Genomic DNA, 26,947 nt, shown 5'->3' with positions numbered 1-26,947 from the left:
TATTAAATTGGGTAAGAATACAACCTACTTTTGTCACTTGAACCAGACAACTAAACGCTTAAGGGAAGCCTACTTTTCTTTGCAGATATATATATTTTTTAAAAAAAGTGATTTTCACACTGTTGTACTTCAGATACATAAATCTAGTGAGGAAATGTTCATGATGATGATGATGATGATGATGATGATGCCAGCAATTTTGCAATTAAATTAAATTGTATTGGATTAGATTTACCATCGATCTGTGCCATTATTTTCTTCTGACCTCAAAAAGTATAGTATATGCTTCGACTTTAATTTTATGTTTAAAAAAAAAAATTGGAAATACTTTGCGCAGACCCCCATATTTATTTGTTTTAGATTTTTTGGCCCACAAATATTTATTTGTTTATGTTATTATTCCGATCACACACACATACTATTTGGAGGGGAGCATCCTACGATGGTACTATACGTTACTTAATCATTCACTATTTTACAGCAGTAAAACAGTATTTTATTACTATTCATTGAGTCATGTTATTGTAATTTCTTGGCCAATTGTAATGACGACATGATATGCTATGCTTTACCCCGAATATTGTATATTTAAATTTTTAGCTTAATTTATTTATCTACTGCACAGAAAAAGGTGGTCTTAATGATTAGCAATATCAGCTGGGCCTAGCCTTTGCTATAAATAGTAATTATTATTATATCTACCTATATCCTACCAAAATCAATTTTGACAGAAGGCCCACGTTGCCTCAACATGTTCAAATGGGCTTTCCAAGATCATTTCTCGTTTTTCAAATAACAGCCCAATTAAAAAAATAAGGTACGTACAAAACGACAATTAAGGACGTATTTAAGCCATAACAAAATAATATATAGCAAGGGTTGTTCATCATGAATCCATTGGGCTTGTTACTATTACGTTTTCCTGATATTATTTAATATGTAACAAAAATTGTATATATATATATTTTGCGACTAATCCAAAACTTGGGCATTTTTGAGCGAAAAGATTTGGAGAACATGGATGGTGAATAATGCCAGCTCGATGATCTGGTAATGGTATATATATATATATATATATATATATATATATATATATATATATATATATATATATTGCCTGACTGGCCCTCAATTACTTAATTTGCTTCTATTTTTGAACAAACATAATCTCAGCTGGAGACACAATAATTTGTCTCGCTAATTATAATTTAATTATCAATCATTCATGGGTTGTTATTTATTAATTTGTGCTCACCATGATCAATTAATTAATTTTGAATATTGATTTATGGTAATAATTATATATAGTACAACTGAAGTCGAAGGTCAGCATACATGTATGTACATTATATATATATATTTCAAGTTTTTAATGATGGGTAGGGTACGTACGTAGTAGTGGGTGTTAAATAAATTTATTTAGTCAAATAGAGGACATTTCCAAATGAAGGAGAGACAAAGCATTAAAAAGATCGGCTCCAAACTCAACTGCCTCATCACATATTGGTTGGCCAATATTGTTGAGACGGCTCATTTTTCACCTTTTTGTATGCATATATGTATTGAAATTTCAGAATCAATTTAATTTATATACATACACATGAATGGTTATCCATCGTTGAAGTAAAACAAAGTGGTCACATGTCCCTCGAGGCAACTGATCACAAGTCTCTCAACATTAATTTCCGATCCATACCTTCTTTTTTTTTTAATTTACATGCTCCGATACATTTAGTTACGCTTTACATTATTAAATCGGATCTGGATTCTCTGCTGTGCAGAAAAAAACAGCACAAAATACTGTACAATATATAGATTTTTGTAATTCATATCACATGATTAAATAATTAATTATTTAATTATTTACACACAAAATATTGAAATCGTGTATATTTTAATGCACAATATCTTGTGTTGTTTCTCTCTCCAGGATATCTTTTTCCTATTAAATCCATTCCCCTAATTAAAATTAAAAAAAATATTTCCATACTCCTATCTACACCATGCATCCCCGAGTCGTGGGTTATGATATTTTGAAGTGGGGTTTAACGAATTATGCATTTTCTCAATTTTTGGTCAACTTATAACGATTTTAGTTTACGGTTTACTTTTTTTAAATATTCCTCATCCTCCCCCGCCCATTTTAGTATTATTCATCATAGTTTTGGATGTGGCGAGGAAAAACGATGATATTGTGACGGATATGACATAAACGTTCAATTCTAGGTCGATTTTACCGTAAAAATGGCTAAAATTACGCGAGTAACGTTAACGAGCTACAACAATAAATTAAAAGATAGAATGAAAAATATTGTTTAGCATAATATTGACACAAATATGCTGGGTGTAGGACATGATTCCAAAAATATGCAAGCATTATCACATAAAAAATCTAAGGCAAGTAGGACGCCCACTTGAGTAGTGTAGTACATATTATATTCATATTGTGTAAATGTGCCGACATTGGCAAACCTATAATTCCTTTCGTTGTTCACACTTCACACACATCCTTTGTCACATTAAAGGAGTGTTTGCAATCAATAAAAAAAATGATTGTTAGCTTTTAGCTTAAAAAAATTATTTTTGTATGTTTTTTAAACCTAGATTATGTGTTAGCTTATGCTTAACTTAATTAAAATCCAAAAGCTAGTCATGTGGTGATTATGATTCTCCAAAAGTGATTCTAATAAGAAGGTCATTGTTAGAATCACTCTAGTCACTTATTTATCAAACACGACCAAACTTTGATTTTTTGATTTTCACATTTGTTTTCAAACACTACCAACTTTTGATTTTTCTTAACTTTTTTATAATTATAAACTAATCACTTTTACAAAAGTACAATATATTGCAAACACTCCCTAATATTTTCAGTTTCATTAGTGAATTTCTACTCCATCGTATCTATATTTGCATTGCAATGTCGGTTGTGATATTTTCCCAGCAGTTACTTACATGTGTATTTTTTTAAAAATTAATTAATTGTTGAGCCCTTCATCTTATAATTAAATTAAATATGCACTGCTAAATTGGAATAGTAAATATGACGATGAAAATTGCAATATTAGGCAATATTAATGTCGTATCAACTTATTTATTTAATGGGATACACATAATTGTGTCAATGGTCAACACAAAACCGTTGGAATTACAGCTTAAGTTTTCTATATTCAAATTTAATTTGTCTTCTTATTTTATATGTAGTTATAATTAAACTTACGCATTAATTAACCCATGTAGCTAGCTGATAAATCGAAACATATATTATATTAATTAATTAATATTATAAAATGAGAATTCAAGAGAGAGCTAGCTAGGTGGTGAGCGAGCCTTACCGTAACTTACTATAAATAGATTGTCGTCTCATTAAATAAAATAAGATTTCCGCAAGTAAGATTGGACTCACATATTCCATCCAACAACTTGCTCCTTATTCTTGAATCTCCCGATATGAATTAATTAGTTTAAATTAATTCGTAGCCCATATTATACCCTGAAAAAGAATCAAGATCCAATTACTCAAATAGTATAATCTTCATTAATTTCATTAGTTAATTAACCTATATTTGCTTAATTTAGAAGTAGTCCGTTAACAATTACCATGTACAATATACATATACACATCAATCCTACTAATCCTTATGGCTCGATTTGATATAATTAAGGTCTCGATAGACGCAAATGAGGTTGAGTTCAATCTAACACATGGGTATTACCCCAATGATAGATCTAATGTCTCATGATTTGCTATGTCAACAATATATAATTAATTACGCCTATGTGTAAAATAAGAGTCATTGGATACATGATTTGAATATTAACCATGTGCTAGGATCTCATTAACCCACAAATGAGATGTAATTACGTTTTAGGTTTGTTGAAATAAAGAATCATGAATGATATTCAACACCCCTAATTAATTACTACGACTAATTAATTAAAAATGACATTAGCTAGCTAGCTAGCCCGCAATATAGGAAATTGGTATATATTTATTTAATTATTTAATACAAGTTGCTAATTAAGAAGCTTCAAATTTGAAATGGAAACCCCTAACCAAACAAAAAAAAAACAATATTAATTATATATATTGACTATTCTGATCAACAACAAATTAAAGATATATATATATATATATATAGAAATGATACCCTGCACCCTAGGTGTGCAGGGTAACATGAGTACCGCATACGTGGCGGTCCATGATTGGTCAGCCAGTTTTTGTAAAAAACAATTGTGTGGTTGTGGGCGCGCCACGTAGGCAGGTGCCCACAGGTGTGCAGGGTAAGGGTGTGCAGGGTATCATTACTCTATATATATATATATATATATATATATATATATATATAGATTTGTTATGCTGACTATCAACTATGCTCAATTTCGTGCTCATCATGTACAAGTAAATTTTTCTATTGTACTGATCAACTTACATATTATACATCATGGCCCGAAGTTGAACATGATTGGTATGCAGCATAACAATATTATATATATATATATATATTAACTCCAAGTTGAAAGAAAGAAACCCTTGTAATTAAGTTTCTGACCAGCTAGATGTATGAATGGATGGATCATCAACACATCGAAAAAGAAAGAAAGAAAGAAAGACACACCAACTTATATATTTTTTTATTGAAAATTAATTAAAATCATAATTTCATATATTCATTCCACCAAATTAAACAAGAATTAAAAAAAAAAAAAAAAAGTTGGATTGATGAATGAATCATGATCCATGCAAAGATGATGATGATGCAGCCACCAATCCTAGCTTCTGAAGATTGAGCTTGACAACTGTATCCGTGAACATCTTGGTGTCCTCCTCCGTATTCCCTTGTGGTATATCTACGATATACGATTCCAATACGATGGTATACAGTTTCCCATTTTTATTGAAATCGTTAACGGAAGTAACCGATCGATAATTGTTGAGCCTGTGTTCTCCTCCCACCACGCGGAAGCTCAGAACGTGGTTCTCATCGTCCAGGATTTCCAGTCTCTCCGTCGACGTGGAGGCGGGCAGCCCGGAAACCACCGTCACCTCACGTATGCTTCCCACGCCGCCGTCTCCGATCACCCTGCAGCTCTTTATGAAGTGTTTGTAGCGTTGTGGGTTGTCGAACCGCCGGACCAGCGGCCACACGGCGTCTCCCGGCGCCTCGATGCGTTGCGTGATCAGGGATGTGCATGTGTTGGGTATTGGCTCGAACGTGTGGTACGTGCGGATCACGCTCTCCAGCTGCGCGTATTCTTCTCTGCTCAGCATGTGAGAGTAGTTTTCCATCGATGGGATTATTGGAAATTTGGAAGCAAGGAAATGATCTGGTCAGTGTGAGGAGAAATTGGATTGGTTAATATAAATATATATATATATATAATTTAATTGCGTTGGGGCAGGCAAATAACATAATTCATTTTGAGGGGTGCCAAATTCAATATCCACTAAAGTATAGGGGGAGGTGCCAAATTCTTGACTCCAAGTCCAATTGGAGTGTTTTTAATTGCACCTGGTACCTATTGTTGGCCCAAATAAATTAAATGTAGCATGCATATATCAATGTCTAAACATCAGCACACCAATTTCAATCGCCTGGCGCTACTGTTTTAGAGTCTCGAACAAATCGCGCACGCGTTTATCAGGAAAAACACAATATAACTAGCGCAAACAACATGCGAAATATTTGCTGAATATCGTGCACTATTTACGCAAATAGCTTGTTTGGGTCTTTAATTTTGATCAAAATATCTCAATTAAACATTTTTTATTTTTGCGTACATAATGCGCGATTTTCAGCAAATATTTCGCACGCCAGCGCAAATAGCGTGCGAAATATTTGCTAAAATTAATTATATTTAATTGACATATTTGATAAAATTAAATGCTCAAACAATCAAGAAACTATATTTTGATATGCACTGATCAATTATTATGCTTTTATGGCTAATTATCTCACTTGTTTATTTGTATATAAATTTTTTTAAATTAAATAATTATCGTGTGAATAGCTCGTGCTATGCGTTACGCTATGGCATGACAAACACACTACAAGCCAACACTATTCTTTTTAAAACCTAGGTATATATATTATTATATAATCGTTCAATATATATATATATATATATATATTATTTATATTTGAAAAAGGTTAATTCTTTTACCTTAAATTTAATTCTTTTTTTAAATAAATTTAATTCTGATGATGTTATATATATGCGTGTGTGTGAAAACATTTGTACTTGTTGAATCAGTGACAAAATAGGGAAAAAAAAACACACACACACAAAACAAGTAAATTTAGTAGTATAAAATTTGTGTTAAAAAGAAAAGAAGAGGAAAAAAGACAACTCTATGGGGGGCATTAATTGTTCTGAGAATTCTTGATTCAACAAAGAGAGATGATAGGTAACGAAAATGTGTGAATAATAAAAGGTGACTTTGGACATTTATTAGCGGAGTTATTGGAATTTTGGTTTATTGTTGGGGAAGACAAAAAATAATTAAGACAATGGGAAGAAAATATAGTTAAAATGGGAAAGAGATGGGGCTAGCTGAGTGTGTGTGTGTGTGTGTGAACAATAATTTATAAATTAGAAAGCGTTGGATAATTAATTTAACAATAATTAAAGTTTGACGGCGTGAAAGTTTTTAGACTTATTAGCATGAAACTTTCATTACAAGAATGATAAGCTGGTGGAATTAATTTTTTTAAAATATATATATATATATATATATTACTCCGTTGAAAGACCGATAAATTAAATTTATAATATTTTTGCGAAAAGGTGTCTTCATTGTGAATATTGACTGACTTCGTGTGTTTTCATTACTCATAAAGTCATAATAATTAACCTTTGGTAACTTAGGTCCGTAGATTGAAATAAATGAACGGCATGATATGAAGGGATAGTCATTATAAAAAATATGGATAATTTGCATAGTCTTTCTTATAAATAATATTTGTGTTCAGAGCTGTAACATATTTTAATTGTATATATGCCCGATTACGAATATTGACTTATAAATCATTGTCACTATATATAGTTCATGCCCACTCTATAATTTATATTTTTCTAAATTTCTGATAAAGGGGCCTCTTTTGGTATAATAATTATATGGTGTGAACAGTGAAGTGATCGATCAGGGTGGAGTAGCTTGTAATGCTCAAATAATCAAATTTTATTGAATTTATTTTTTTGGATACTTTTAAAAAGGAAATTGCAAATTATGAGCAAACATTTCGTGTTCACTGACTTCGGGTCCACGCGTCTCTCTTTTCTTGATTAATCATGATTTTTAATTAGTATTAGTATAATTACAATCTAAAAAGTTCTGTTTCCAAACCATGATAATTACTTTAGTAATCCACTTTATTTTTCGCGTTTATTCATATTTTTGTATTGTATATTATGATTAATAAAACTTTGTTCGACACCAGCAGAGATAATTTAAGAAGTTATAAATTCAAGTTAGGCTGCGCTTATAATTATTGTAATAATATTGCATCTAATAATCCTCACTCATTAATTATATATATGAAATCCTAAGAAAAAAAAATCTTAAATCTTAAATATAAAAATAAATATGGAAAATTTAATACATTATGAACAAAATACTACATTACGATTATGTGGAACTCATTCTTTGTATCTTAAATTTCATATTGTTTGTTTTACTACATTGAATGAGCACGCGCACCTAGAACGTGACATGATCATGTCCAACCTAGATTTATTATTAATTTTTTAGAAGAATACAAAGAATTCATGTTTAATGTGCATGATTATTGAATATCCAGCAAGGCTAAGCATATGTTAGCTCGTTATTGTAATTTTTTTAAAAAATGAAAAAGGAATATCAAGCATCAAAATGTAATTTTTTTTTAAAAAAAAAAAAAAAAAGAAACCCACATGTGCACGCACACTTAAATTAATAAGATGCATGAATTAGGTAAGTATTTCTTTGCTCGTACGTGATTGAAGAAATTCATAAATTTCAAATGAATTTTATGTGAGGGGGGTAACTATTATGAGTGGATTAGTGAGTGATAGATAGCTAATTAAACTTCACCCAATTGGATTAACGATTCCTCACCACACCCTGGACCCACTCACTTAATTAATTTGTGACGTATAAATTTATTTATTAACGGTTGATAAATTGTGTGGCTCACATCATTCAATTCTGGCGCGACTATTTTTTTTTTCACCACTTGGATTAAATTATATATTAATCTACAAATGAATGGTCTTTATTTGATTGATGGTCTTGTGTTGTGGGGACAAGGCACGTGAGCCATTTTGTCAAAATATATATATTTCTTGAATGTTTTTTTTTTATTTTTGAAGAAGATATTTCTTGAATGTTAAATTGCTATAACTAGGTTAATTAATTATTTCCATGTCAAAACTCAAAACCAAACAAATTTATAAGCTGCCTACGGAAATGATCCACTTACTAATTTTCACCTATATATATGTTTTCTATTCTTTTGTTTTAATTTAATCCGGATGATAAAAAAATGTAAAAATTAACTATGCAATAAGCGCCATGTGATTATAAAACTATATTGGTACCAAACGACAAGTGAATTCTAGATGTGAAATTGAATAATATTAAATCTGCATATATATATATATATATATATATATATATATATGGGGTCTTGATCCTAGAAGTTTCTAGCATTCTGTAGAAGGAAAAACAGTAGTAATGAAAGAGACGTTTTAATAAAATTATTTCCAACTATCTAAAAATTAATAGCAACATTAATTATTTAATTTAAACAAAATAATGCCACTAACAAGCTTTCTGGAGTAATAATGAAGGAGCCTTCTCTATGAAATATTTTAATTTCCAAGTTCTGGAAAGAAATATTCACGCACTCATGACCAAAACCTGCATGCGGCCAAGAGGCAGGAAATTAACACATTTCATTATATATTATATATTTTCCCTTCGGATTACAAATTTTCATTCTGACAAATATAATCAAAATTAGTCTTAAAATAATATATATAATTATCAAGGCCATTCCTATTTGGAGACAGAAGAGTCGTCCAACTCGCGTCTATTTTTTTCCGAGACCCATAATTTTGAAAAAAAAATTATTAAATAAGGGTGTAAATTGATCGAATATAAATTTATTATTCTTGGGTTTTTTTTATTCATATTACAAGAAATTAATTTTCCTTTGTCTACTAGACGATATAAACTTTTTTTTTATTTCTATTTTCTGGGCCTATTGATAAATTTATTTATGAAGTTTATTATTTATTCCTAGATCTCTTGATAATTTTTTTCAAATATAAATTATTTTTTTTCGTGCCCAATATAGACAAAAAAAACCTTTTTTATTCCCTAAATTTATTATATAGTAGTGTAATTGGTCCAATATAAAAACATATTTTTCTGACTCATTGGGGTTTTCTGATATTAATGAGGATGATTTATTTTCGGAGTTGACATTTTTGAAGTTTTCGTTATCAAGATAAACAAAATCAACAATTGATGTAGTTAATTAATTGAAAAAAATAGATGGATATTTTTCAAATGCTCACATTGCTTATAAATCTTGTTGACTACACTTGTTACAGTAGTATGTGTAAAACAAAGTTTCTCATATTTAAAGTTCATCAAAACATTTATTCGATAAACCATATCATAAGAAAATATTGATGAATTATTTTATATGCTATTAATTGAGAAAAAAAAATTATTGAAAATTTTGATTAATATTGTTATCTTTAAACTGTCAGACGAGTTGTTTTATAGTGATCATTTTGTATATGTTTGATCTTATTACTCAATTAAAATAGAAATATTTTGACTATTGCGCATTCTAGCTTTTAATCGAAAAATTTGTATAGACTCAAAGAATATGAATACATATTATAATTTATGGGCATCTTTTAAAGTTAGACTTAGGTCCAAAAATTGTTAGGGTCGATCCCGATAATTATTTGTCTTCTCCCTCACTAAAACAAGAAAAATGAAATATATCTATATATATTAGAAATTTTCAGCTGTCCAACCAATGATGTTTAACTCGTCTTCGACCACTATAATCCAGTACCGTGTTAATCGGGAACGGGATGAGAAAATATTGTTGAACAGCTGAAAAATCTTCATATATATATATATATATATATATGTGTGTATAATACCTTTTGCATGTATCTGATTCCACGCATCCCGCTTGGTTAATAGTACAAGATCGTGACCCAGGCATATCTTTCATAGAAAAATTAGAAAATGAAGTAGTTAATTATAATTTATTTATAGAAACTTTTTATTTTTTAAATTTGAAATGATATGGGATCAAATATTGAAATAAATGGTTATATAATTGGATTGTTAGGGAGTATTTTGGGAATTATAAAAAACTTCACCATCATATTATTCATACTAAATGTAATTAATAAAATGGGTTTAACTGTAATAAATATCATAGATATACACTTTATTGTTACTCCAGTATATTCAAATGTTATGTCCACATTTATATCTAAATATCTAATTAATTAGGAATCCCATCTAATATCTCAATGACCAAATAAAAAAACTTACATTGTTGAAGCGATATAATTGTCTTTGTTAATTAGGAGAACCATAAAAAATATATAGATTATCCAATTATCAATACAAAAACAATGAATTGGCCTTCGATTTTATTTAATTTTCTTGTTCCTGATCAAGTTGTATTTTAAACGAGTACATAATTTTTTTAAAAATACTTTGGTCGTATATATGCTTTTTGAAAATATCCAAAAACTAATTTTTAGTGGGAAATACGTCATTATTAATATTAGATTAATGTATAAGGATAATTTTTGGGAGGGTGAGAATTTGAATAATGAATAAAAATTATATTGACAAATAATTTCAACAAAAGATCGAAAATAGAAAGGTGGAATTGTTTTTGCTTTTAAAGATTGGAGATAATTTTCAAAGAAAAAGACATGCAAAGTCGTGATGGTGGCTCTAATTTATTAATATATCATGCAAAAAAAATTTTTTTTTTTGGAAAAGTTATATCATGCAAAACTAAGGGAGGAAAGTGAATATCAACATAATAATAAATGATAAAAAAATAAATATATAGACAAGATATTAAAATTTGTAGCTATCAATGTGAACACAGAGTGGACTCCATCAAAATTCAAGCATATGGTTGATCTGGTTTTTGGTGATTCCAGATATTTGTTTTTTAAGTTTAATTATATTTTTTAGTGTTCCCGGTTTGTATTTAAAAAACCTTTAATATACCTATCAAATCATATAAATTTTTAGATGATTAATGATTTTTCAATATTATGCATGGGACTCGAGTCTCGAAAGAGTGTTGTATTGTAATAAAAGTATAAAACAAAGCTTAATAATAGCATATTAATTTTTTCCGAAAAAAAATTTAAAAGAAGATGAAAAATAACGCTTATAGGAAATTAAGAGAGGGAGAAAAAAAGGTAACGGACAGGAAAAAAAATAGTATTTTAATATTTGAAAATGAAAACTGGTGTGTATTTATTTTATTTTATTTTTAAAAGAAAAAAGAAAAATCAAACATACATGTGTATATGGCCAGAATCCGAATACAGAATCAAAATGAGTGGGTAGAGACGTTAATAAATGAAATGAAATTAAATGCAAGCAAAAGGTCAAAGGGGGCAGCCCCGCCCCTCAAAACCACAGAACAAAAATAAAATAACAATATTGGGAAGTCTCAATATCACCATCGCCCACCCTCACTGCCGTTCTGTTACATTATTATTATATTATTATTATACTTCAGAAATATATATTATCATTATTATTACGCAAGAATGCAAAATTAAATAAAGGACTTGCAATGAATAATAAAGCGGGTTGACTAAATCGCCATAAAAAAAAGATACAAATTATGTTTCTTAATTTAGTTACATAATCTCCATATACTATATATGTTATGTTATTGACGTCAGATCGGTAACCAATCAAATTATTGTATAACACAATATACTTTAGTTTTTTTTTTTTTTGGGAAGCACAATATACTTTAGTTAAAAACTAACGTCTGAACATATATTTTTTATAGATAACTAAACGGAACATGGTCGTGCGTATCTTTTATGTTCAAAGTTAAAAATCAATAAGGAAAACTCTTGTATATATAGATATATATTTTGACATTTGACTAATGGTATTCATCCTGAAATTTACGGCATAAAGTCAAGCAGCTTATTCAAACAACCAAAAAATTAAGGTTAAATAAACATGCGAAATTATCTATCCGACGTTTGTTCTCAACCACTAGTATGAGGAGGATCGATATATGGTCCAAACATTGATCGATCGAGCTGAAAATTTTTTGGATCAATTCAACTTTCTTTATTACCAAAATATGATCAACTGAAAAAAGTTTCTTTAATTTGTTCGATCAACTCAACACGTATAGATGATACATGCCAAACACTTGAAGATTCAAAAGAAAAAGAGAAGAAGAAGAAAGTTTGATTCTCAGTAAAACACATTGTAATTAGCTGAAAGTTATTTCAGAGAATAATCAGAGAATATTGAGGCGGTGTTTGAGAGAATTGCCTACAAATTTTGTAATAGAAAAACTAAGAATTGTTTCTTAATTAGAAGCTCTCCCAAACTAATAACGTTGCTCCGATCAATGTTTCAGATCACTCACAGTTAGATTACCTCCTAGTCAGTCATCTAGCATTCTTGACTATAGTATTTTTTTTTAAGATATGGAAACTTGTAGTGCATCAGATTAACAGAGAAGAAAGTAGTTGGTTTTGCGTACAGTGGACTGAAAATCGGATACGATTTGGTATTATCAATATATTAATGGGCCTAGGCGTCCGAGTAGTCTAAAAGGCCCCAAAATAGCCCAATAAAATAAACAACATTATTTTCAAAGCTGCTTCTTTTATTTTGTAGATAAAACAATGTGGTTGCAACAATTCCAAACAAAGCGATCGAGGAAATGAGCGCAAAATCTAGCTAATCAGGTATCATCTACCGGATACGTGCTCACTACTTGATTAACTAATAAACCTCGATTAAGTAGTAAATTTTAGATTGATATCTTTGTATCAAATTATTCATTCAATATTAACCTTTAGATAGTATTTGATGAACGCATCGAATGACCCAATTTTATTTGTACATAATGTGCAAATAAAATTGAGTAATTGATGCTAGCACATGACTAGTGTTTGTTGCTAACACCAAATTTTCTGCATCGATTTCTTTTGGGTAATGTCCAAAAGATAAAACGAATTTATTCATACATGATATGCATATAAAATTGCGTCATTGATGCTAATATGTGAATAATACCCGCATGCATGCTAACATCAAAATTTTTTTTGCATCAAAGAGTCCATGCAAGTGTTCATTCATATATCATTTTCCATTATGCCTGCAGATAGCATGCATACCCGAGGAAAAATATTATGATGATGTGGCACACTATAATGATGCCACAAGATGACATGGCAAAATACAAATCAAATTTTGTAACATATATGCTCATATGATTAATATGTTACAATATGTGGGATATTTAAAAAATTTCAAATGTATTAAAATCTATCATATTATTTTTTATATATTTTTCAGAGGAAAAACAATAATGTTGTTTTTGGGCTTTAAAAATGGGAAGCACTGGTAAAATATTTTTACTTCCTTTATCTTTGAGATAATCAATTTATATAAATTTAAATAAATAAAATATAACTGTACTTAAAAAATAACAAATCAGAGAACTTTTTTTTTTATATATCAGATTTTATTTTTAGTTGTAAAAAATAATAAATAAAATATATATCAGATTTTTTTTTTAATGAGAAAAGTAGCGAGAGTAAATGGATGAACATTCGCCTGTAAAACACGCGAAGAATGTGGCCCGGCCCGGCCCACGAGCACATTTACTTGTGTATATACTGGGACTGGGAGAGGGAGCTGCTCCATTCAAGTGGAGCTTCAAAAATGGCGGACAAGCCAAGCAGAGCGTTGTTATTATACGGAGACGGATTAGCTGGATCCATTGGCCCCCATCACACTCACCTCCATTCCTTCGCGTCGCGGGCCTGCTGTGGTTTCTTGGCCCTCCCTCACACTCCTCATCCAGGTTCTGCTTCAAGATTCTATTTTTTTTAAAACAATTTCGTCCGCCTCTCGTTTTTTCGATTATTTGTTAGCATTCTCTGGCGATATATTTTTTCTTTTTGTTACGGCTGGAAAGCTCGCTATTTGTTTTATTATTGTGAATGCACCTGTGTAACAACCTTCTGATTATGTCTGTTAGTTGAGTGACAATCGCTGGAAGAAAATTCAATATTATCAAGTATAGGTGCTATTCGATGCTAAACATAGTTTGTTACTTTGAAATTAATGGAATTTGTTGGTTCTTTTGGTCAAGCGTAGCGTCCCTGGATTGCCGTGTGAGGTTGGAGTCATTTACTTGGCCAAGCGATGATTTACTATTTTCACCAGAATAATTGCTCATGGTAATGGGATTTTATTGGGAGTTAGTGTCTTTGTCATGGATACTAGTGCATTTATTGCCTAGTCTAGGTTGCCTTCTTGCCGATCAAGAACAACCTAAATTTTGAAATTTTCACCTGGATCATGTACCTCTGATATACCAAATGGGCTAGATGACATTTTTCTGAAAATGCTGTCAACATAAAGTCTTATTTCATTTGTTGTTCGAAAAATTTACTTGGAGATTTGATTGCAGGAAATGAGGATGCGAGAACAATTAGGGAGTTTTTGGAGTTGCTAGATGCAAATGAAGCATTTGACAATGCGGTGAGATACTTAAGACTAGTCAAGACTGCTGTTTTATGTCAGTACTGAATTTTACCAGTCCTTACTGTGATCACATAGATAATTAATTTACAGTGCCTGACAATCCCTTTTATGATGCATCAGGATGCAGAAGGGCTAGTCGAACATAAATCTCTAGAAAAGTGTGAATTTCTGACCATAAGAGAGAGGTGGAGTACTCCATTCAAGTTCCTTCATCTAGCAATGAAATGTGAATTTGTCTTTAATTTTTCAATATAACGCAACCAAAAAAAAAATTGTCCCCTGGAATTCACTTGTTGGTATTCGATTTTAGGTTCATGGGAATGAAGGCTGCTGTAATCACCGACAACTCGAGTTCGAGAACTATTGGAGACAAACTTGGGTTAAGTGTGTTCCAGTGGAATGAGCTATGCAAAGACAGTCATTCTCAGGTCAGGATGCCGGATTTAGCCTCCGAAATACTAGGATTGATTGGATTCAAAGAAGGGAAGACATTAGACACCAGCCAATTTGATTTAGTTTTTGCGCATATTGGTGCAAACCAAAAGATTCTCGATTTAAAAGAGATTGAACTTGTGAACGATTTGGCTGGTGAAGTAATGAATATTGCAGAATCTGGAATCGATTTGAATTCTCGTTTGCACATGTCTATTATAATGAGCTATGGATCTACCCTTGGGGATGACCTTTTAAATGTTTCCTTACCTTATGCTGATTCGACAAAATATAGAGAACTTTCATCGGTTGTCCCTCGACAAAGTTACGCGTTCAAAGGAGGAAAGCCGAGGGAAAATTTTAGGTAAGTGAGATACTGGCGAGTTTCTTATATTATTTCCTGAGCAATAGTTGTGCATATAATAAAAATATTTACAGGCACCACTCCCCCATGCTGCTTGCTCAGTTTCAGAATGCCGTGACTCGCAAGGATATGGTGGAGATGTTTTCTTTTAAAGATTTTGAAGCGGTACATAGCTAACTTTCTTTGGATGTGGGTGCTTAATACATTTGTACATTGAACTAAAATTTGAATTCTCTCAATGCAGAATGGAGGAAACCTCGTTATACCTGCCGATAGATTATTACATGAAGTAGCTTTCAAACTTTGGAAGACTCCAAAGTATGGAGCATAAATGTTGGTTAGTACAAAACTGTTGCAGGTAACAAACGTAAGAGCTACCTCACTATCCGCACCTCTCCTCCCAGGCCTTCAGTGTTTTTGGGATGTTCTGCTGATCAGATTTTTCTCTTGTTTTGCATTTCATTTCCGAATAAATGTCTTGTGTTTGAAGAATATTTTTAGTAATTTTATGTCTATTGGAGTCCTCTTGTGGCTGTCATTTGACCTCACACGTTACCAGTTTATTTCCTTTTCATCACAAATCGCCAGGTGTAGGTGACCCTGTAAGAATTGAAAACCAGATGTTTCCAAACCTGCTGAAACCGAGTTGAAAGTGCAGGCCTTTTTCTTCTAATTGGTAGAACATGGTTAGCATTCAACATCTTTTATACCTCTTAGGAAGGACAGAATATGTATGATGGAATATGTATGCTGTTTTTAAGTTAACCGTGTTAACATATCTTTGCACTGCAATAATATTTGTTTGTCTCAAATATTAATCAAGAAACAAATAATCAAATATACATTGGGATGAAATTACCAGAGAGGGGGAATAAGAAATAGGTGGTGATTGATTATGATAAAACGAAGTTGCTATCAGCAACAATTGTATTACTGATATTGAATGTGACAACGAGTATTTTAAACTTGTTATGTACAACAAGAAGACAGAGGAGTGGAACACAAGAATTCTTCAACACTCTCATGCGGTGGCTGCAGCTGCTTCTTCCGCCATGACAGACGAGTGGAACACAAGAATTCTTCATTACTCTCATGCGGTGGCTGCAGCTGCTTCTTCTGCCATCTGTGATACCGGAAGGAGAGTGCAGATAAGGTTGCGATCACCGTATACATTGTCCACGCGTCCTGTGATGCAAAAGAAATTTTTCATAAAGAAATTAACAATTTCAGGCGTAGAACTCAATTCTCCGAGAAACAACTGCCATGCCCCAGTACCCACAAGTTCATTACCCGTGAGGGGATGTCTCACAACATACAGTATTCCAGACTTTATACTATCATGTCATGGCGTCCTCATAATATTCTCCACCTATATAAAGCGTGTTGAATGCATTTGAAATTTAAGCCAGAAAACAAAACTTTTAGGCATCAGGCATTTGACAATGGTTGTAGTCCCTACGCTCGAACTTCATATTTGTTTCATATTGCATTTTCTCTCTTTGCTCTCTCATTAGTGTTCAGAAGTTAAAAAAGAAATAAAATATAATCCCCAAAATGAAATCAGAAAAGACCAACAGCTTTTGGACACACCTGTAGTTGGCCAAAACTTTGCAGTTTTGAGCCATGCAGCAGGGTAAGCTGCGTATTCACGTGAATATGGTTTAGTCCAGGTATCAGCCATGAGCAATGACGGTGGGTGAGGAGCGCCCTGTAACAACATATATCATTGAAAACCAGTACCAGCATACAAATCAAGAAGCTAATATATATAAAACTGGATCCGTTTTTTTCATAAAAGAACCCGAAATTGAACAATACCTTGAGAACATTGTTGTGAATGTCAGCTTTTCCTTTCTCAATCAGTGTAATTTCTTCTCTGATGGAGATAAGAGCATCACAGAACCTGTCAAGCTCTGCCTGTAAATAGAATGAAGCAAATTGAGAATCCCAAATGTGAGATGTTTGTTGGGCGACAATGATGCATAAAAACTTTTGCTTCACCTTGCTTTCACTTTCTGTAGGTTCAATCATGAGTGTACCAGGAACTGGCCATGACATTGTCGGTCCATGAAATCCATAGTCAATTAGACGTTTTGCAACGTCTTCAGGCTCAATTCCAGCAGTATTCTACGGCCAAAAAGTGCCACTATGAATAAGAAATTAAAGGGAAGCTTTACATGGATGAAGATGAGGTACAATCACCTTAAACCCTCTCAAATCTACAATGAACTCATGGGCAACTGTCCCATTGACACCCCGGAAAAGAATGGGGTAATGATCCTGTTAGCCAAAAAGGAATTTAATGTTAGTAGAGATATATTTAAAGCTAACATTTTACTAGAGAAAATGGGAGAACCAGAGACCTCCAACCGTTTTGCCATGTAGTTTGCATTCAAGATAGCTATCTTAGATGCATCAGTTAGTCCCTTTGAACCCATCATGGAAATATAAGTGTATGATATAGGTAAAATGAGAGCAGAGCCCCAAGGTGCGGCAGAAATAGCACCAAGGGGCTGAGATTGAGGCGGTGCAGGTATGCCTCCTGTAGGTATCTGCATTTATAATTTAAAAGCATGTGTCAACGATGAGTGAGAGGGGAACTGAGACAGGGGGCTGAGGTAGGACCAATGAGTGGTTTATGTTTTGGATGCGAAAACATGTATTTTCAAGAAAAAATCATACTAATATTTAGGGAAAAATAACGTCACAATGACATATACAGATACATAATGAATTTTTGCTTACCACAGGATGTGATGGTAGAAATGGTGCTAGGTGCTGCTTCACCCCAATTGGTCCCATACCAGGTCCACCTCCACCATGGGGAATACAGAATGTTTTATGGAGATTGAGATGGCAAACATCGGCACCGATAAATCCGGGGCTTGTCAAACCAACCTGTTTAAGCACAAAAAGGATTGAATAAGTTTAAAAAAAACACACCATCTTTTTTGGCAAACACAAGAAAAGTTTACAAATAAACTGAATAGTTGTCTTTGCTAACAACTTCAGCATTGCATATGGGCGCAGAAGAACATTAGGCTTACAGTACCTGAGCGTTCATGTTAGCTCCATCCATGTAAACCTGTCCACCATTGTCGTGAATTATTTTGCATATTTCGTCGATGCCTTCCTCATAAACTCCATGAGTTGAAGGATACGTAACCTGAATTCAGGAATAAATGTATCAACACCAGGCACCAGCCATACGAAAATGACAAAGAAGCATATTGACAGAACTGTGAGAATGATGGTTTGTCCATACCATAAGAGCAGCTAAGTTCTCTTTATTTGCTTCTGCAGCTTTCCGTAGCTCTTCAATGTTAATATTTCCCTTTGCATCAGTTCCAACTGCAACGATTTTCATCCCACACATGGCAGCACTTGCAGGGTTTGTTCCATGTGCCGACACTGGAATGATACAGACATTTCGGTGGTGGTCTCCTCTCGACTATATAAGAATTTAACCGGAGTGTTAAAGAATGTCACTGATATCAAAAGTGAGGTCGAGTGCAAATGAAATTTCAACATCGGCATTGTACACTATCGTGAAATTTATAATATCTCATGGAGGTAGCCAAAAATACCATGTGATATGCGCGGATGACCATAAGTCCAGCATACTCTCCAGCAGCACCGGCATTGGGTTGCAGAGAGAAGGAATCAAACCCAGTAATTGTGCACAACATTTCACCTAAATTTTTGAACATTTCCTGAAAGAAGAATATAACGTGCATTCATATAACATAAAAAGTGGCGTATGAAATTCTACTTGCAAAGATAAAGATAGAGGGAAGTCATAATTAAAATAGTTTATGCTAACTTGGTAACCCTTGGACTGCTCGATTGGGGCAAAAGGATGAAGGTCTGCAAATGCAGGCCATGTCACTGGCATCATCTCTGTCGTTGCATTCAGCTTCATCGTACAGGATCCCAATGGAATCATGCTGTGGCACAACGATAGATCCTTTGATTGAAGCCTATGAAGGTATCTTAGAAGCTCATGTTCTGTATGGTACCTACAAATTCAGTGTAGACGTTAGATTCACCTTTCAAACAATGATCCCCATGATCAACCTTATATTTAATTTAGCCTTACGAGTTGAATATAGAGTGAGTCAGGTATGGACTCCCCCTGGCTAGCCCTGAAGGAATCAGATTTTGAACCTCCGGTGCGAGAGACTCGGCAGTAAATTTGACCTGTTAATCATGATTATCAACCTTACGACCTAAGCAAAAGCTTTATCCGTTCTAGAAAGAAACAAGCATCAGACTTACAGGTTTCCCACAGGCAAATACTTCAAAGAGCTTGTCCACGTCTTCTAAGGTAGTTGTTTCATCAAACGAAACGGTGATCTGAGTCATAAAGGGGATGATTATTTGGGAATAATTATACCTATATATCAAGATACACAAAGATTAATTGTGTGCTTACAGTATTCTTGTCAACAATACGTAAGTTTATTTCACTCTTGATAGCAGCATCGGCAATGGCCTTTGAGTCTACAGATTTGACCTTCACAGTGTCGAAGAAGGGCAGGCTCTGGACTTCTGCAGTCCCAAGCTTTTTCAATCCAGCAGCAAAGGTTGCAGCCAGTCCATGGACCCTTTGGGATATGGTTTTTAGGCCTTCTGGTCCATGATAAACAGCATACATAGCAGCCATGTTTGCAAGTAACGCCTACAAGAACGGAAAAGGATATATACAACGTAAATATTTGCAGCATATACTTTCAGTAGGAATTAGATATAGATAAATTCAATCCATCAATAAGCTGGAGTAGAGTTGTTTGCTCCTATTCTCTTTCACTTTTGCATTTGGAAGCAATTTCAGTGAAGTTGAAACGCTGGCAATGTTCAAACACATCTTTGTATGAATTTTAGCGCCAGGACATGAAAAAGATATTATACAGAAAATTCTTGAAAAAGCAAAGACAAGGCAGACGAAGATCACACACCTGAGCAGTGCAAATGTTGCTCGTTGCCTTGTCACGACGAATATGCTGCTCCCTCGTCTGCATAGCCATACGAAGAGCAGGTTTTCCTGAAGAATCAACACTAACCCCGATAATTCTTCCGGGCATCATCCTCTTATACTCTTGGGAAGTAGCCAAAAAAGCAGCGTGTGGGCCTCCATAACCCATCGGTACACCAAATCTTTGAGCCGAGCCAACCGCAATATCTGCACCCAACTCACCTGGCGGCTTCAACAATGTCAAAGCCAGTAAATCAGAGGCCATGACAACCTTAACCCCATGGGCATGAGCATTCTTAATGAACTCCCCATAGTCCAAAATCTCACCCTCAGTCCCCGGATACTGAACCAGCACCCCGCAGACATCCCCCGACTTATAATCAATCTTGTTAACATCCGAAACAACGACCTTAAGATCAAATCCATCAGCTCTAGTCTTGCACACATCGATGGTCTGCGGGTGACAATTACTAGCAATGATAAAAGTTTTCTTCTTCCCCTTCTGAATATTGTTACACATAGCCATAGCCTCAGCGGCGGCGGTCCCCTCATCGAGCAAGGAAGCATTCGACATGGGCAGAGCAGTGAGATCTGTCACCATTGTCTGAAAATTTAACAATGATTCGAGCCTCCCTTGAGCAATCTCAGCTTGATAAGGCGTATACTGAGTATACCACCCTGGATTCTCCATAATATTCCTCAGGATTACGGGGGGGACAAAAGTATTATAGTATCCCATTCCAATAAATGACTTAAAAATCTTGTTTTTAGATGCCAAATCTTGCATATGTTGAAGCATCTGTGCCTCTGTCAAGCCCTTGTCAAAAATAGGCAACGTCATCTTATCAATACGAATAGATTTAGGCACAGTTGCATCAATCAGTGAATCAAGACTATTGAAGCCCACAGATTCAGCCATTCTGGATTGTTCCTCCGGCGAGGCCGAGTTATGGCGGCGAGGAAAGGTGTCGCTGGGTTTCAGGGCCTCCGTGGAAATGGATCGGGTGCTCGTGTGATGCACCAAACTCCTCGGATTCGAATCAGAAACCTTAAAAACATTGCTGCCGCGGGGCACACCGCTCGGAGATAACGAGGAGACGTACCTGGAGGATCTGCACATTGATACTGGGCCGGTTGATTCGCCGGCACGTGGGTGCTTGGATTCTGAAACCAGGCGTTTGAGGATGGCCCGGTTCACCAGTTTGCGAGCGCGCTCCATTTTTGACGCAGATTTCTTAAAATGGAAAAAGGGTATGCAACACCCCAACTGAAGGGATGGAGATAAGAAGAATGATGGAGAGAAAATTGATCCTCAAAGCTAGATTTTGCTTTGAGCTCACTGGTCTCTCTTCTCTTACAAGGTGATATGGAAAAAGTTTCCCTTTTTTATAATTTTATTTTTATTATTATTATTATACTTTTTTTTTTTGAAAGGATTATTATTATTATACTGATTGTTGATAGATAATGCATGCACATATACCAGAATCTTATTAAGGAGAAATATAGAATATAGATATATAAAAATAAATAAATTCTTCTAACAATTTCAAGATTTGGTGGTGAATGGGTGACAAGTCACCAACTGGAGAAAAGGGACAAAGGGATTTGGGGATGTGCTTTAAATTGTGGCAGCCAATGGTTTTTGGTAAAAATCCAGCCCTTTTTCGAATTCACCATTTGCCCAATTGGATAATGAATGGAAGGGAATGATGGGCAAAGAGATTGAGATTCAATGGATCAAATTGAATGCATTTGGGAAATTAATTTACATGGTGTACATACAAAATCCAAGACTTCAAATTTTGCTTGGCTCATTCTCTTTCACATTTGGCTTATCTTAATTTGAGTGGCAATAAAATAGCAGAGTTGTTAATATGTTCATCATCTTTGAATTTTAATTATTATATATTATGTTATTTTTGAAAATGTTATATATATATATATATGTCTTAAAAAAGGGCTAAATGTGATATGAATTGGACCAATGTATTCGCTGTTTATTGTGAAATTACAAGATTCTAAGAGATAAAAAAAAGGAGTTGATATTTACACTCCATTTTTTGTTATTTGCACTCTACTTGTGAGTAAATTGTTCAAATTTGGTATTAACTGCTGACATTATATGTGCGTGTATATATATATTACTCCATATACTAACTAATGCATTGGAAAACAGAATTACTTACATAGATAGACAAAAGGTTAGTAAACAGCCCCAAGATTCTATATATCTAAGCCTTGAATAACTCAATAAAGAGTAAAAAGCCATATTTAGTAGAAAGGAAAAAAAATGAAATTTGAAAGATTTGGATATCTAACTGTTTCTGATTTTTTTTTTAAAATTCCAACTAAGAAAATAATTTCAAAATCAATGCTTTTACTTTTATATTTCGAATCTAAATCGTTCCTACCAAATTTTAATTATGTATACTTGAAAATTGAAATGAAGAAGAAGAGTACATATATAACATAAGAAGATTGAATGATAGCAACTGTTCCAAACTTTGGTTGGTGGGTTGAGAATCAATGAGGGGGAGTTGGTGAATCTTGAGAGTGGGGCCTTTCTGAAATCACTTTCTATGCCTAATTAATAAAAAATAATAATAATAAATAAACAAGCTTCCTTGCCAAAATAAATAAATAAACAAGCTTCCGTGGGGAGCATTTGGATCAAAGTCATTGTTTTTAATATATAGAAGAAAAAATGGACTAAAGACATGGGATCTCGCTCACCTTTAAGCCGATGTATATTTCTATAAAATAGTGTTTGAGATTATTTTTAACAGATTTTTTTGAGTTTTTCTTTCAAAGAATTTTATCATAGAAATAGTCTCAAATACTACTATGCAGATAACAGATTTAGTGCAGTGACGGCTCCCTCTTAATTATCATTAAAAGGCATTTATTCAATAATTTTGACCATACAGAACAAATCGTGTAAAAATTTTCAGGAAGTATTTATAAAATGATATTTGACGTAATAAGTGCTTGGTGTATTTTAAATGGAAATCCAAAAACCAAAACAATCTGACTGAAGTGGGTATTGTGTCCAAAAACCAAAAAATGGGAGAGAACAAGTTAAGCCCATAAAGCCAGTAAAGACATCATTGTGGCACCTACGAACAGAGCAAAATATGACAATACTTGAAGCCTCACATTGCAGCTCATTCTCTTGCTCAAGAAATCAGCAGCAATCAAATCCACCAAAGCCATGTACACAAGAATTCCAGCAGATATTGAGTCGAACACTCCTTCGATAACTAGAGCTCGTGGGCTGTTGGAATTATAAATCGATGAAATCCCGATCCCCACAGCTATCCCTATGGGGGTCGTCAAGGCAAAAAAACATGCCATCAATGTCGAGTGTAGGGTCCTAAAATGAGCCTGTGAAATGCACCCTCCTAGAGCGAACCCCTCGAAGAATTGATGAAATGAGAGTGCTCCAATCAACGGTTTAATAGTACACGGGCTGTGCGAAACTCCAAGGGATAGACCTATTATCACAGAATGTGACACAATCCCAAGTTCTAAAACCTGTAAAAGATGATCTTTCTCAGATGCGAGGAACTTTGTATCAACTCTGAAATCAGGAAATGAGTATTATTATGTTTTTTGTCATAGAAATTTGAAGACTCCTAGTCATACGGATACCGAAGGATAGATTCATATGCATATTCCAAAGTCCATTAACACCCCTACGGAAAATTGTGGAATACAAAATTTATGAACTAACTTACTGGGAAAAAAAATAGATGGTGCCATAATGCAGTCATTTCAGAATTCAAATCCACTGGTGGTGAGAAAATCCTAGGGGCGAACTTTGTTTTAGAAAAAGATCATAAATATTTCCATTTGGTGGGGTGGGGTGGGAGCTAGTTCCATACCTGTGAAACAACAATGTGTCTAATGCCCTCGTCGTCTCCAATCCCATGTGAGTGGGAATGACTGTGTGAATGCTCTGGAATACGACCTTCACAAGCTCCCTCTTCTTGTGAGTGGCTGTGTCTGTGATGTGCTGCATGTGCATGCATTCCCACAATGTGCATCGCACCGCCTTCTTCTTCTCCAAATACTTTACTGTTACGCCCCCTTGGCTCCACTTGAATGATCCCGGATTCAGGTACTGCATCCAACGAATCGGACCGAGCAACAATTGGGCTTTGCCTTTCCTGTTTCCTCGCATAGTACTGGGTACCAATAAAATCAGCTAATAACGTGGCCAATGAAGCCATCATTGCAATAAAACCAGAAAATGGAAACTTCGACCATGGCATTTCTGGAAGACAAGGGCTCGTCAACGATGATGTGGCATCGGGTAACATGTGGACAAATCCTGTGGCGAGGATTACACCGGCGGCAAATGCTTTGGCAGCTACAAAGAGGTTTGAATCAGTCCTGAGGAACCGGCGTTTCTTGCCGAATAGAGGAATGGCCACACCACAAACTCCTGCAGCGAGAATCGCCCCAATCGCCACCAGTTTAAGGATGAGAGCATAGTCTGCATCCCGGCATCCTTCCGACTCCTCGTCTTGAGGGCCACATACCGTGTTGGACATGGATTGGGAAAGCTTTTGTTGAAATAAGTCTATTAAAACCCAAGGAGAAAATGAAATGAGGAGAATTAAACTTGAATGGGAGGCAACGATTTAGATGGCTAAGCATGGAAATTGTGATTATTGAGTGGCGGATCCAGAAAGTCGGAGGAGGGGGCACACTTGTGACTTTATAGAAATAGCACATTAAAATTTCAAACTTTCTCATCTTAGAGAGGGCCAATGGATAAACCCCTGTGCGTTCAGAACCCTATAGTTATTGGAATTAGTTCTATGAAAAGCATATATTTTTTGGAACCTTGGTAGATCAAAACCAATAAACAGAACCCTTGAAATATGAAAATTCTTGTCTGTATCATCGCACTCAATCCGGACAATTTGTTTGTTGTTCATAAAGGGAAAACGGCAAACAGCTCATATTTGACTAAACTGAGAATTCCCAAAGAGAAACAAAAGATCTTTGAAGATCTAAATTAAGACAACAGATTTTCAGCAACGTTAATGAATCAGCGACAAAATCAAAGCAATGAGTGCTATAGTTGCCACAAACACAAAAGACTGTCACAAACAACATACATCCAGCAAAATAATTTCATTCGCGATCAAGTCAACTGTGTTTATGCCCAACAATCATCGTGTCAACGAGAAACCATTTCCAGGTGACCATAAATTCAATCGACCAAATTCTAGCTTAACACATAATGCTGATAGGAAAGGGAAAAATAGCACAATAAACCTTCATTGGGATCAAATTAACAAAATTCAGTCTTAAAATACTTCAAACACAAACAACAAAGCTAATTAACTGGGACGGATATGAAAATTCAACCAAAATAAATACTTTTCACCATTAAAGACAAAGAATGGAACTGAAATGACATTATAAAACAGTCAAAATCTAGCTAATGGGCAAGTCATAGGACAAAAAATCTCTAAAATAATCCCCTTTTCTTGACCTCGTGATAAAATGCAACACCAAGAATCCAAAGATGAATCTTTTTCACGTATCCACAAACTAAAGAAATCAAAAGGATTTACCCGAGTGAAACCGTATGTTCCCTCTGAAATTCTCACTCCAGATCACCGGCAACAAATCCTATAGAACAATCGCCAAAATCCACAATTAAGAAAGACAGAAAGATTCCCAAAGTAACCCCAAGAAAAAAAGTAAAATATGGCAAGAGAAACCACTAAGAATCGCAGCAAAGAAAGAACCTCAAGAAATGACATGGGCATCAAAGCAGCGGAAACACCTCGATTTATTTTCACCGTAATTGAATTCAGCAGACCACGAAACTCAGCGTGAGTAAAGAGAATGAAACAAGATCGGTGACGAGCTTATATATGCATGAAATGAAAAGGGTGGGAAGGAACAAAATCGGGTAATGCAGAAAGAGATGTCGACATAGGGATTTTTATGTGGTTTGCGAGATAACATAGTGTCGACACTTTCTCAAACAAATTTTAATCTAATCGAAATAAGATTATATATTAATAGTGAAATATCAATTTAAAATCAAATTGTAAAGCTAGTAAATAGTAAATACACTTTTTTTTTAAAACTTGGTAGCCTAATTATAACACTAACTTATGGTTTTGACCCACCTTATTCAAAAAATTATTAGAAGTCAATTTTTTCAAGCAAAAAACGTCCATGATAGCCACGAAATAATTATGGATAAGAATTAATGAAAGAATAATTATGGAAAAAGTAAATATTATAAATTGTATATAGGGGTGAAATATATTGTCGTTGTTATAAGATTTAATAGATACCATTAATCACTCAATTCATTTTAATTTATAAT

At 33.9% G+C, this 26,947-nt stretch overlaps 4 protein-coding genes across 6 annotated transcripts; 1 reads left to right on the top strand and 3 right to left on the bottom strand.

Moving 5' to 3' along the window:
• Positions 1-4,625: 4,625 nt before the first annotated feature.
• Positions 4,626-5,322, bottom strand: LOC140871001 (abscisic acid receptor PYL2). Its single transcript, XM_073273442.1, has one exon. The coding sequence runs from the start codon at positions 5,288-5,290 to the stop codon at positions 4,733-4,735; it is 558 nt and encodes a 185-aa protein (XP_073129543.1). The 5' UTR covers positions 5,291-5,322; the 3' UTR covers positions 4,626-4,732.
• An 8,562-nt stretch (positions 5,323-13,884) lies between these two features.
• Positions 13,885-16,132, top strand: LOC140871021 (uncharacterized). 3 transcript variants are annotated; one of them, XM_073273473.1, is made up of 6 exons: positions 13,885-14,126; positions 14,739-14,809; positions 14,933-14,997; positions 15,123-15,608; positions 15,683-15,773; positions 15,853-16,132. In XM_073273473.1, exons 1-6 carry the CDS (start codon positions 13,895-13,897, stop codon positions 15,937-15,939), a joined length of 1,032 nt encoding a protein of 343 aa, XP_073129574.1. In that variant the 5' UTR covers positions 13,885-13,894; the 3' UTR covers positions 15,940-16,132. The 3 variants fall into 3 exon arrangements, with proteins under 3 accessions (XP_073129574.1, XP_073129573.1, XP_073129572.1); XM_073273472.1 differs by having other exon boundaries at positions 14,903-14,997; XM_073273471.1 differs by having other exon boundaries at positions 14,888-14,997.
• Positions 16,133-16,480: 348 nt separating this feature from the next.
• Positions 16,481-21,950, bottom strand: LOC140871020 (glycine dehydrogenase (decarboxylating), mitochondrial). The gene is made up of 15 exons (XM_073273470.1): positions 20,567-21,950; positions 20,044-20,289; positions 19,887-19,964; positions 19,708-19,808; positions 19,432-19,627; positions 19,196-19,321; positions 18,874-19,059; positions 18,661-18,774; positions 18,354-18,506; positions 17,972-18,160; positions 17,811-17,888; positions 17,610-17,735; positions 17,427-17,525; positions 17,199-17,316; positions 16,481-16,793 (listed from the first exon to the last, which is right to left on the bottom strand). The coding sequence occupies exons 1-15, from the start codon at positions 21,800-21,802 to the stop codon at positions 16,699-16,701; spliced, it is 3,141 nt and encodes a 1,046-aa protein (XP_073129571.1). The 5' UTR covers positions 21,803-21,950; the 3' UTR covers positions 16,481-16,698.
• A 1,595-nt stretch (positions 21,951-23,545) lies between these two features.
• LOC140870947 (zinc transporter 4, chloroplastic-like) lies at positions 23,546-26,562 on the bottom strand. Its single transcript, XM_073273367.1, has 4 exons — positions 26,355-26,562; positions 26,178-26,235; positions 24,471-25,171; positions 23,546-24,120 (listed from the first exon to the last, which is right to left on the bottom strand). Exons 1-4 carry the CDS (start codon positions 26,373-26,375, stop codon positions 23,665-23,667), a joined length of 1,236 nt encoding a protein of 411 aa, XP_073129468.1. The 5' UTR covers positions 26,376-26,562; the 3' UTR covers positions 23,546-23,664.
• Positions 26,563-26,947: the final 385 nt, after the last annotated feature.

This window comes from Henckelia pumila, unplaced genomic scaffold (genome assembly GCF_033568475.1).
Source record: "Henckelia pumila isolate YLH828 unplaced genomic scaffold, ASM3356847v2 CTG_298:::fragment_3, whole genome shotgun sequence".
Taxonomy (NCBI): Eukaryota; Viridiplantae; Streptophyta; class Magnoliopsida; order Lamiales; family Gesneriaceae; genus Henckelia; species Henckelia pumila.
The sequence above is the reverse complement of the archived record's forward strand: the minus strand, read 5'-3'. Positions and strand labels throughout refer to the sequence as shown.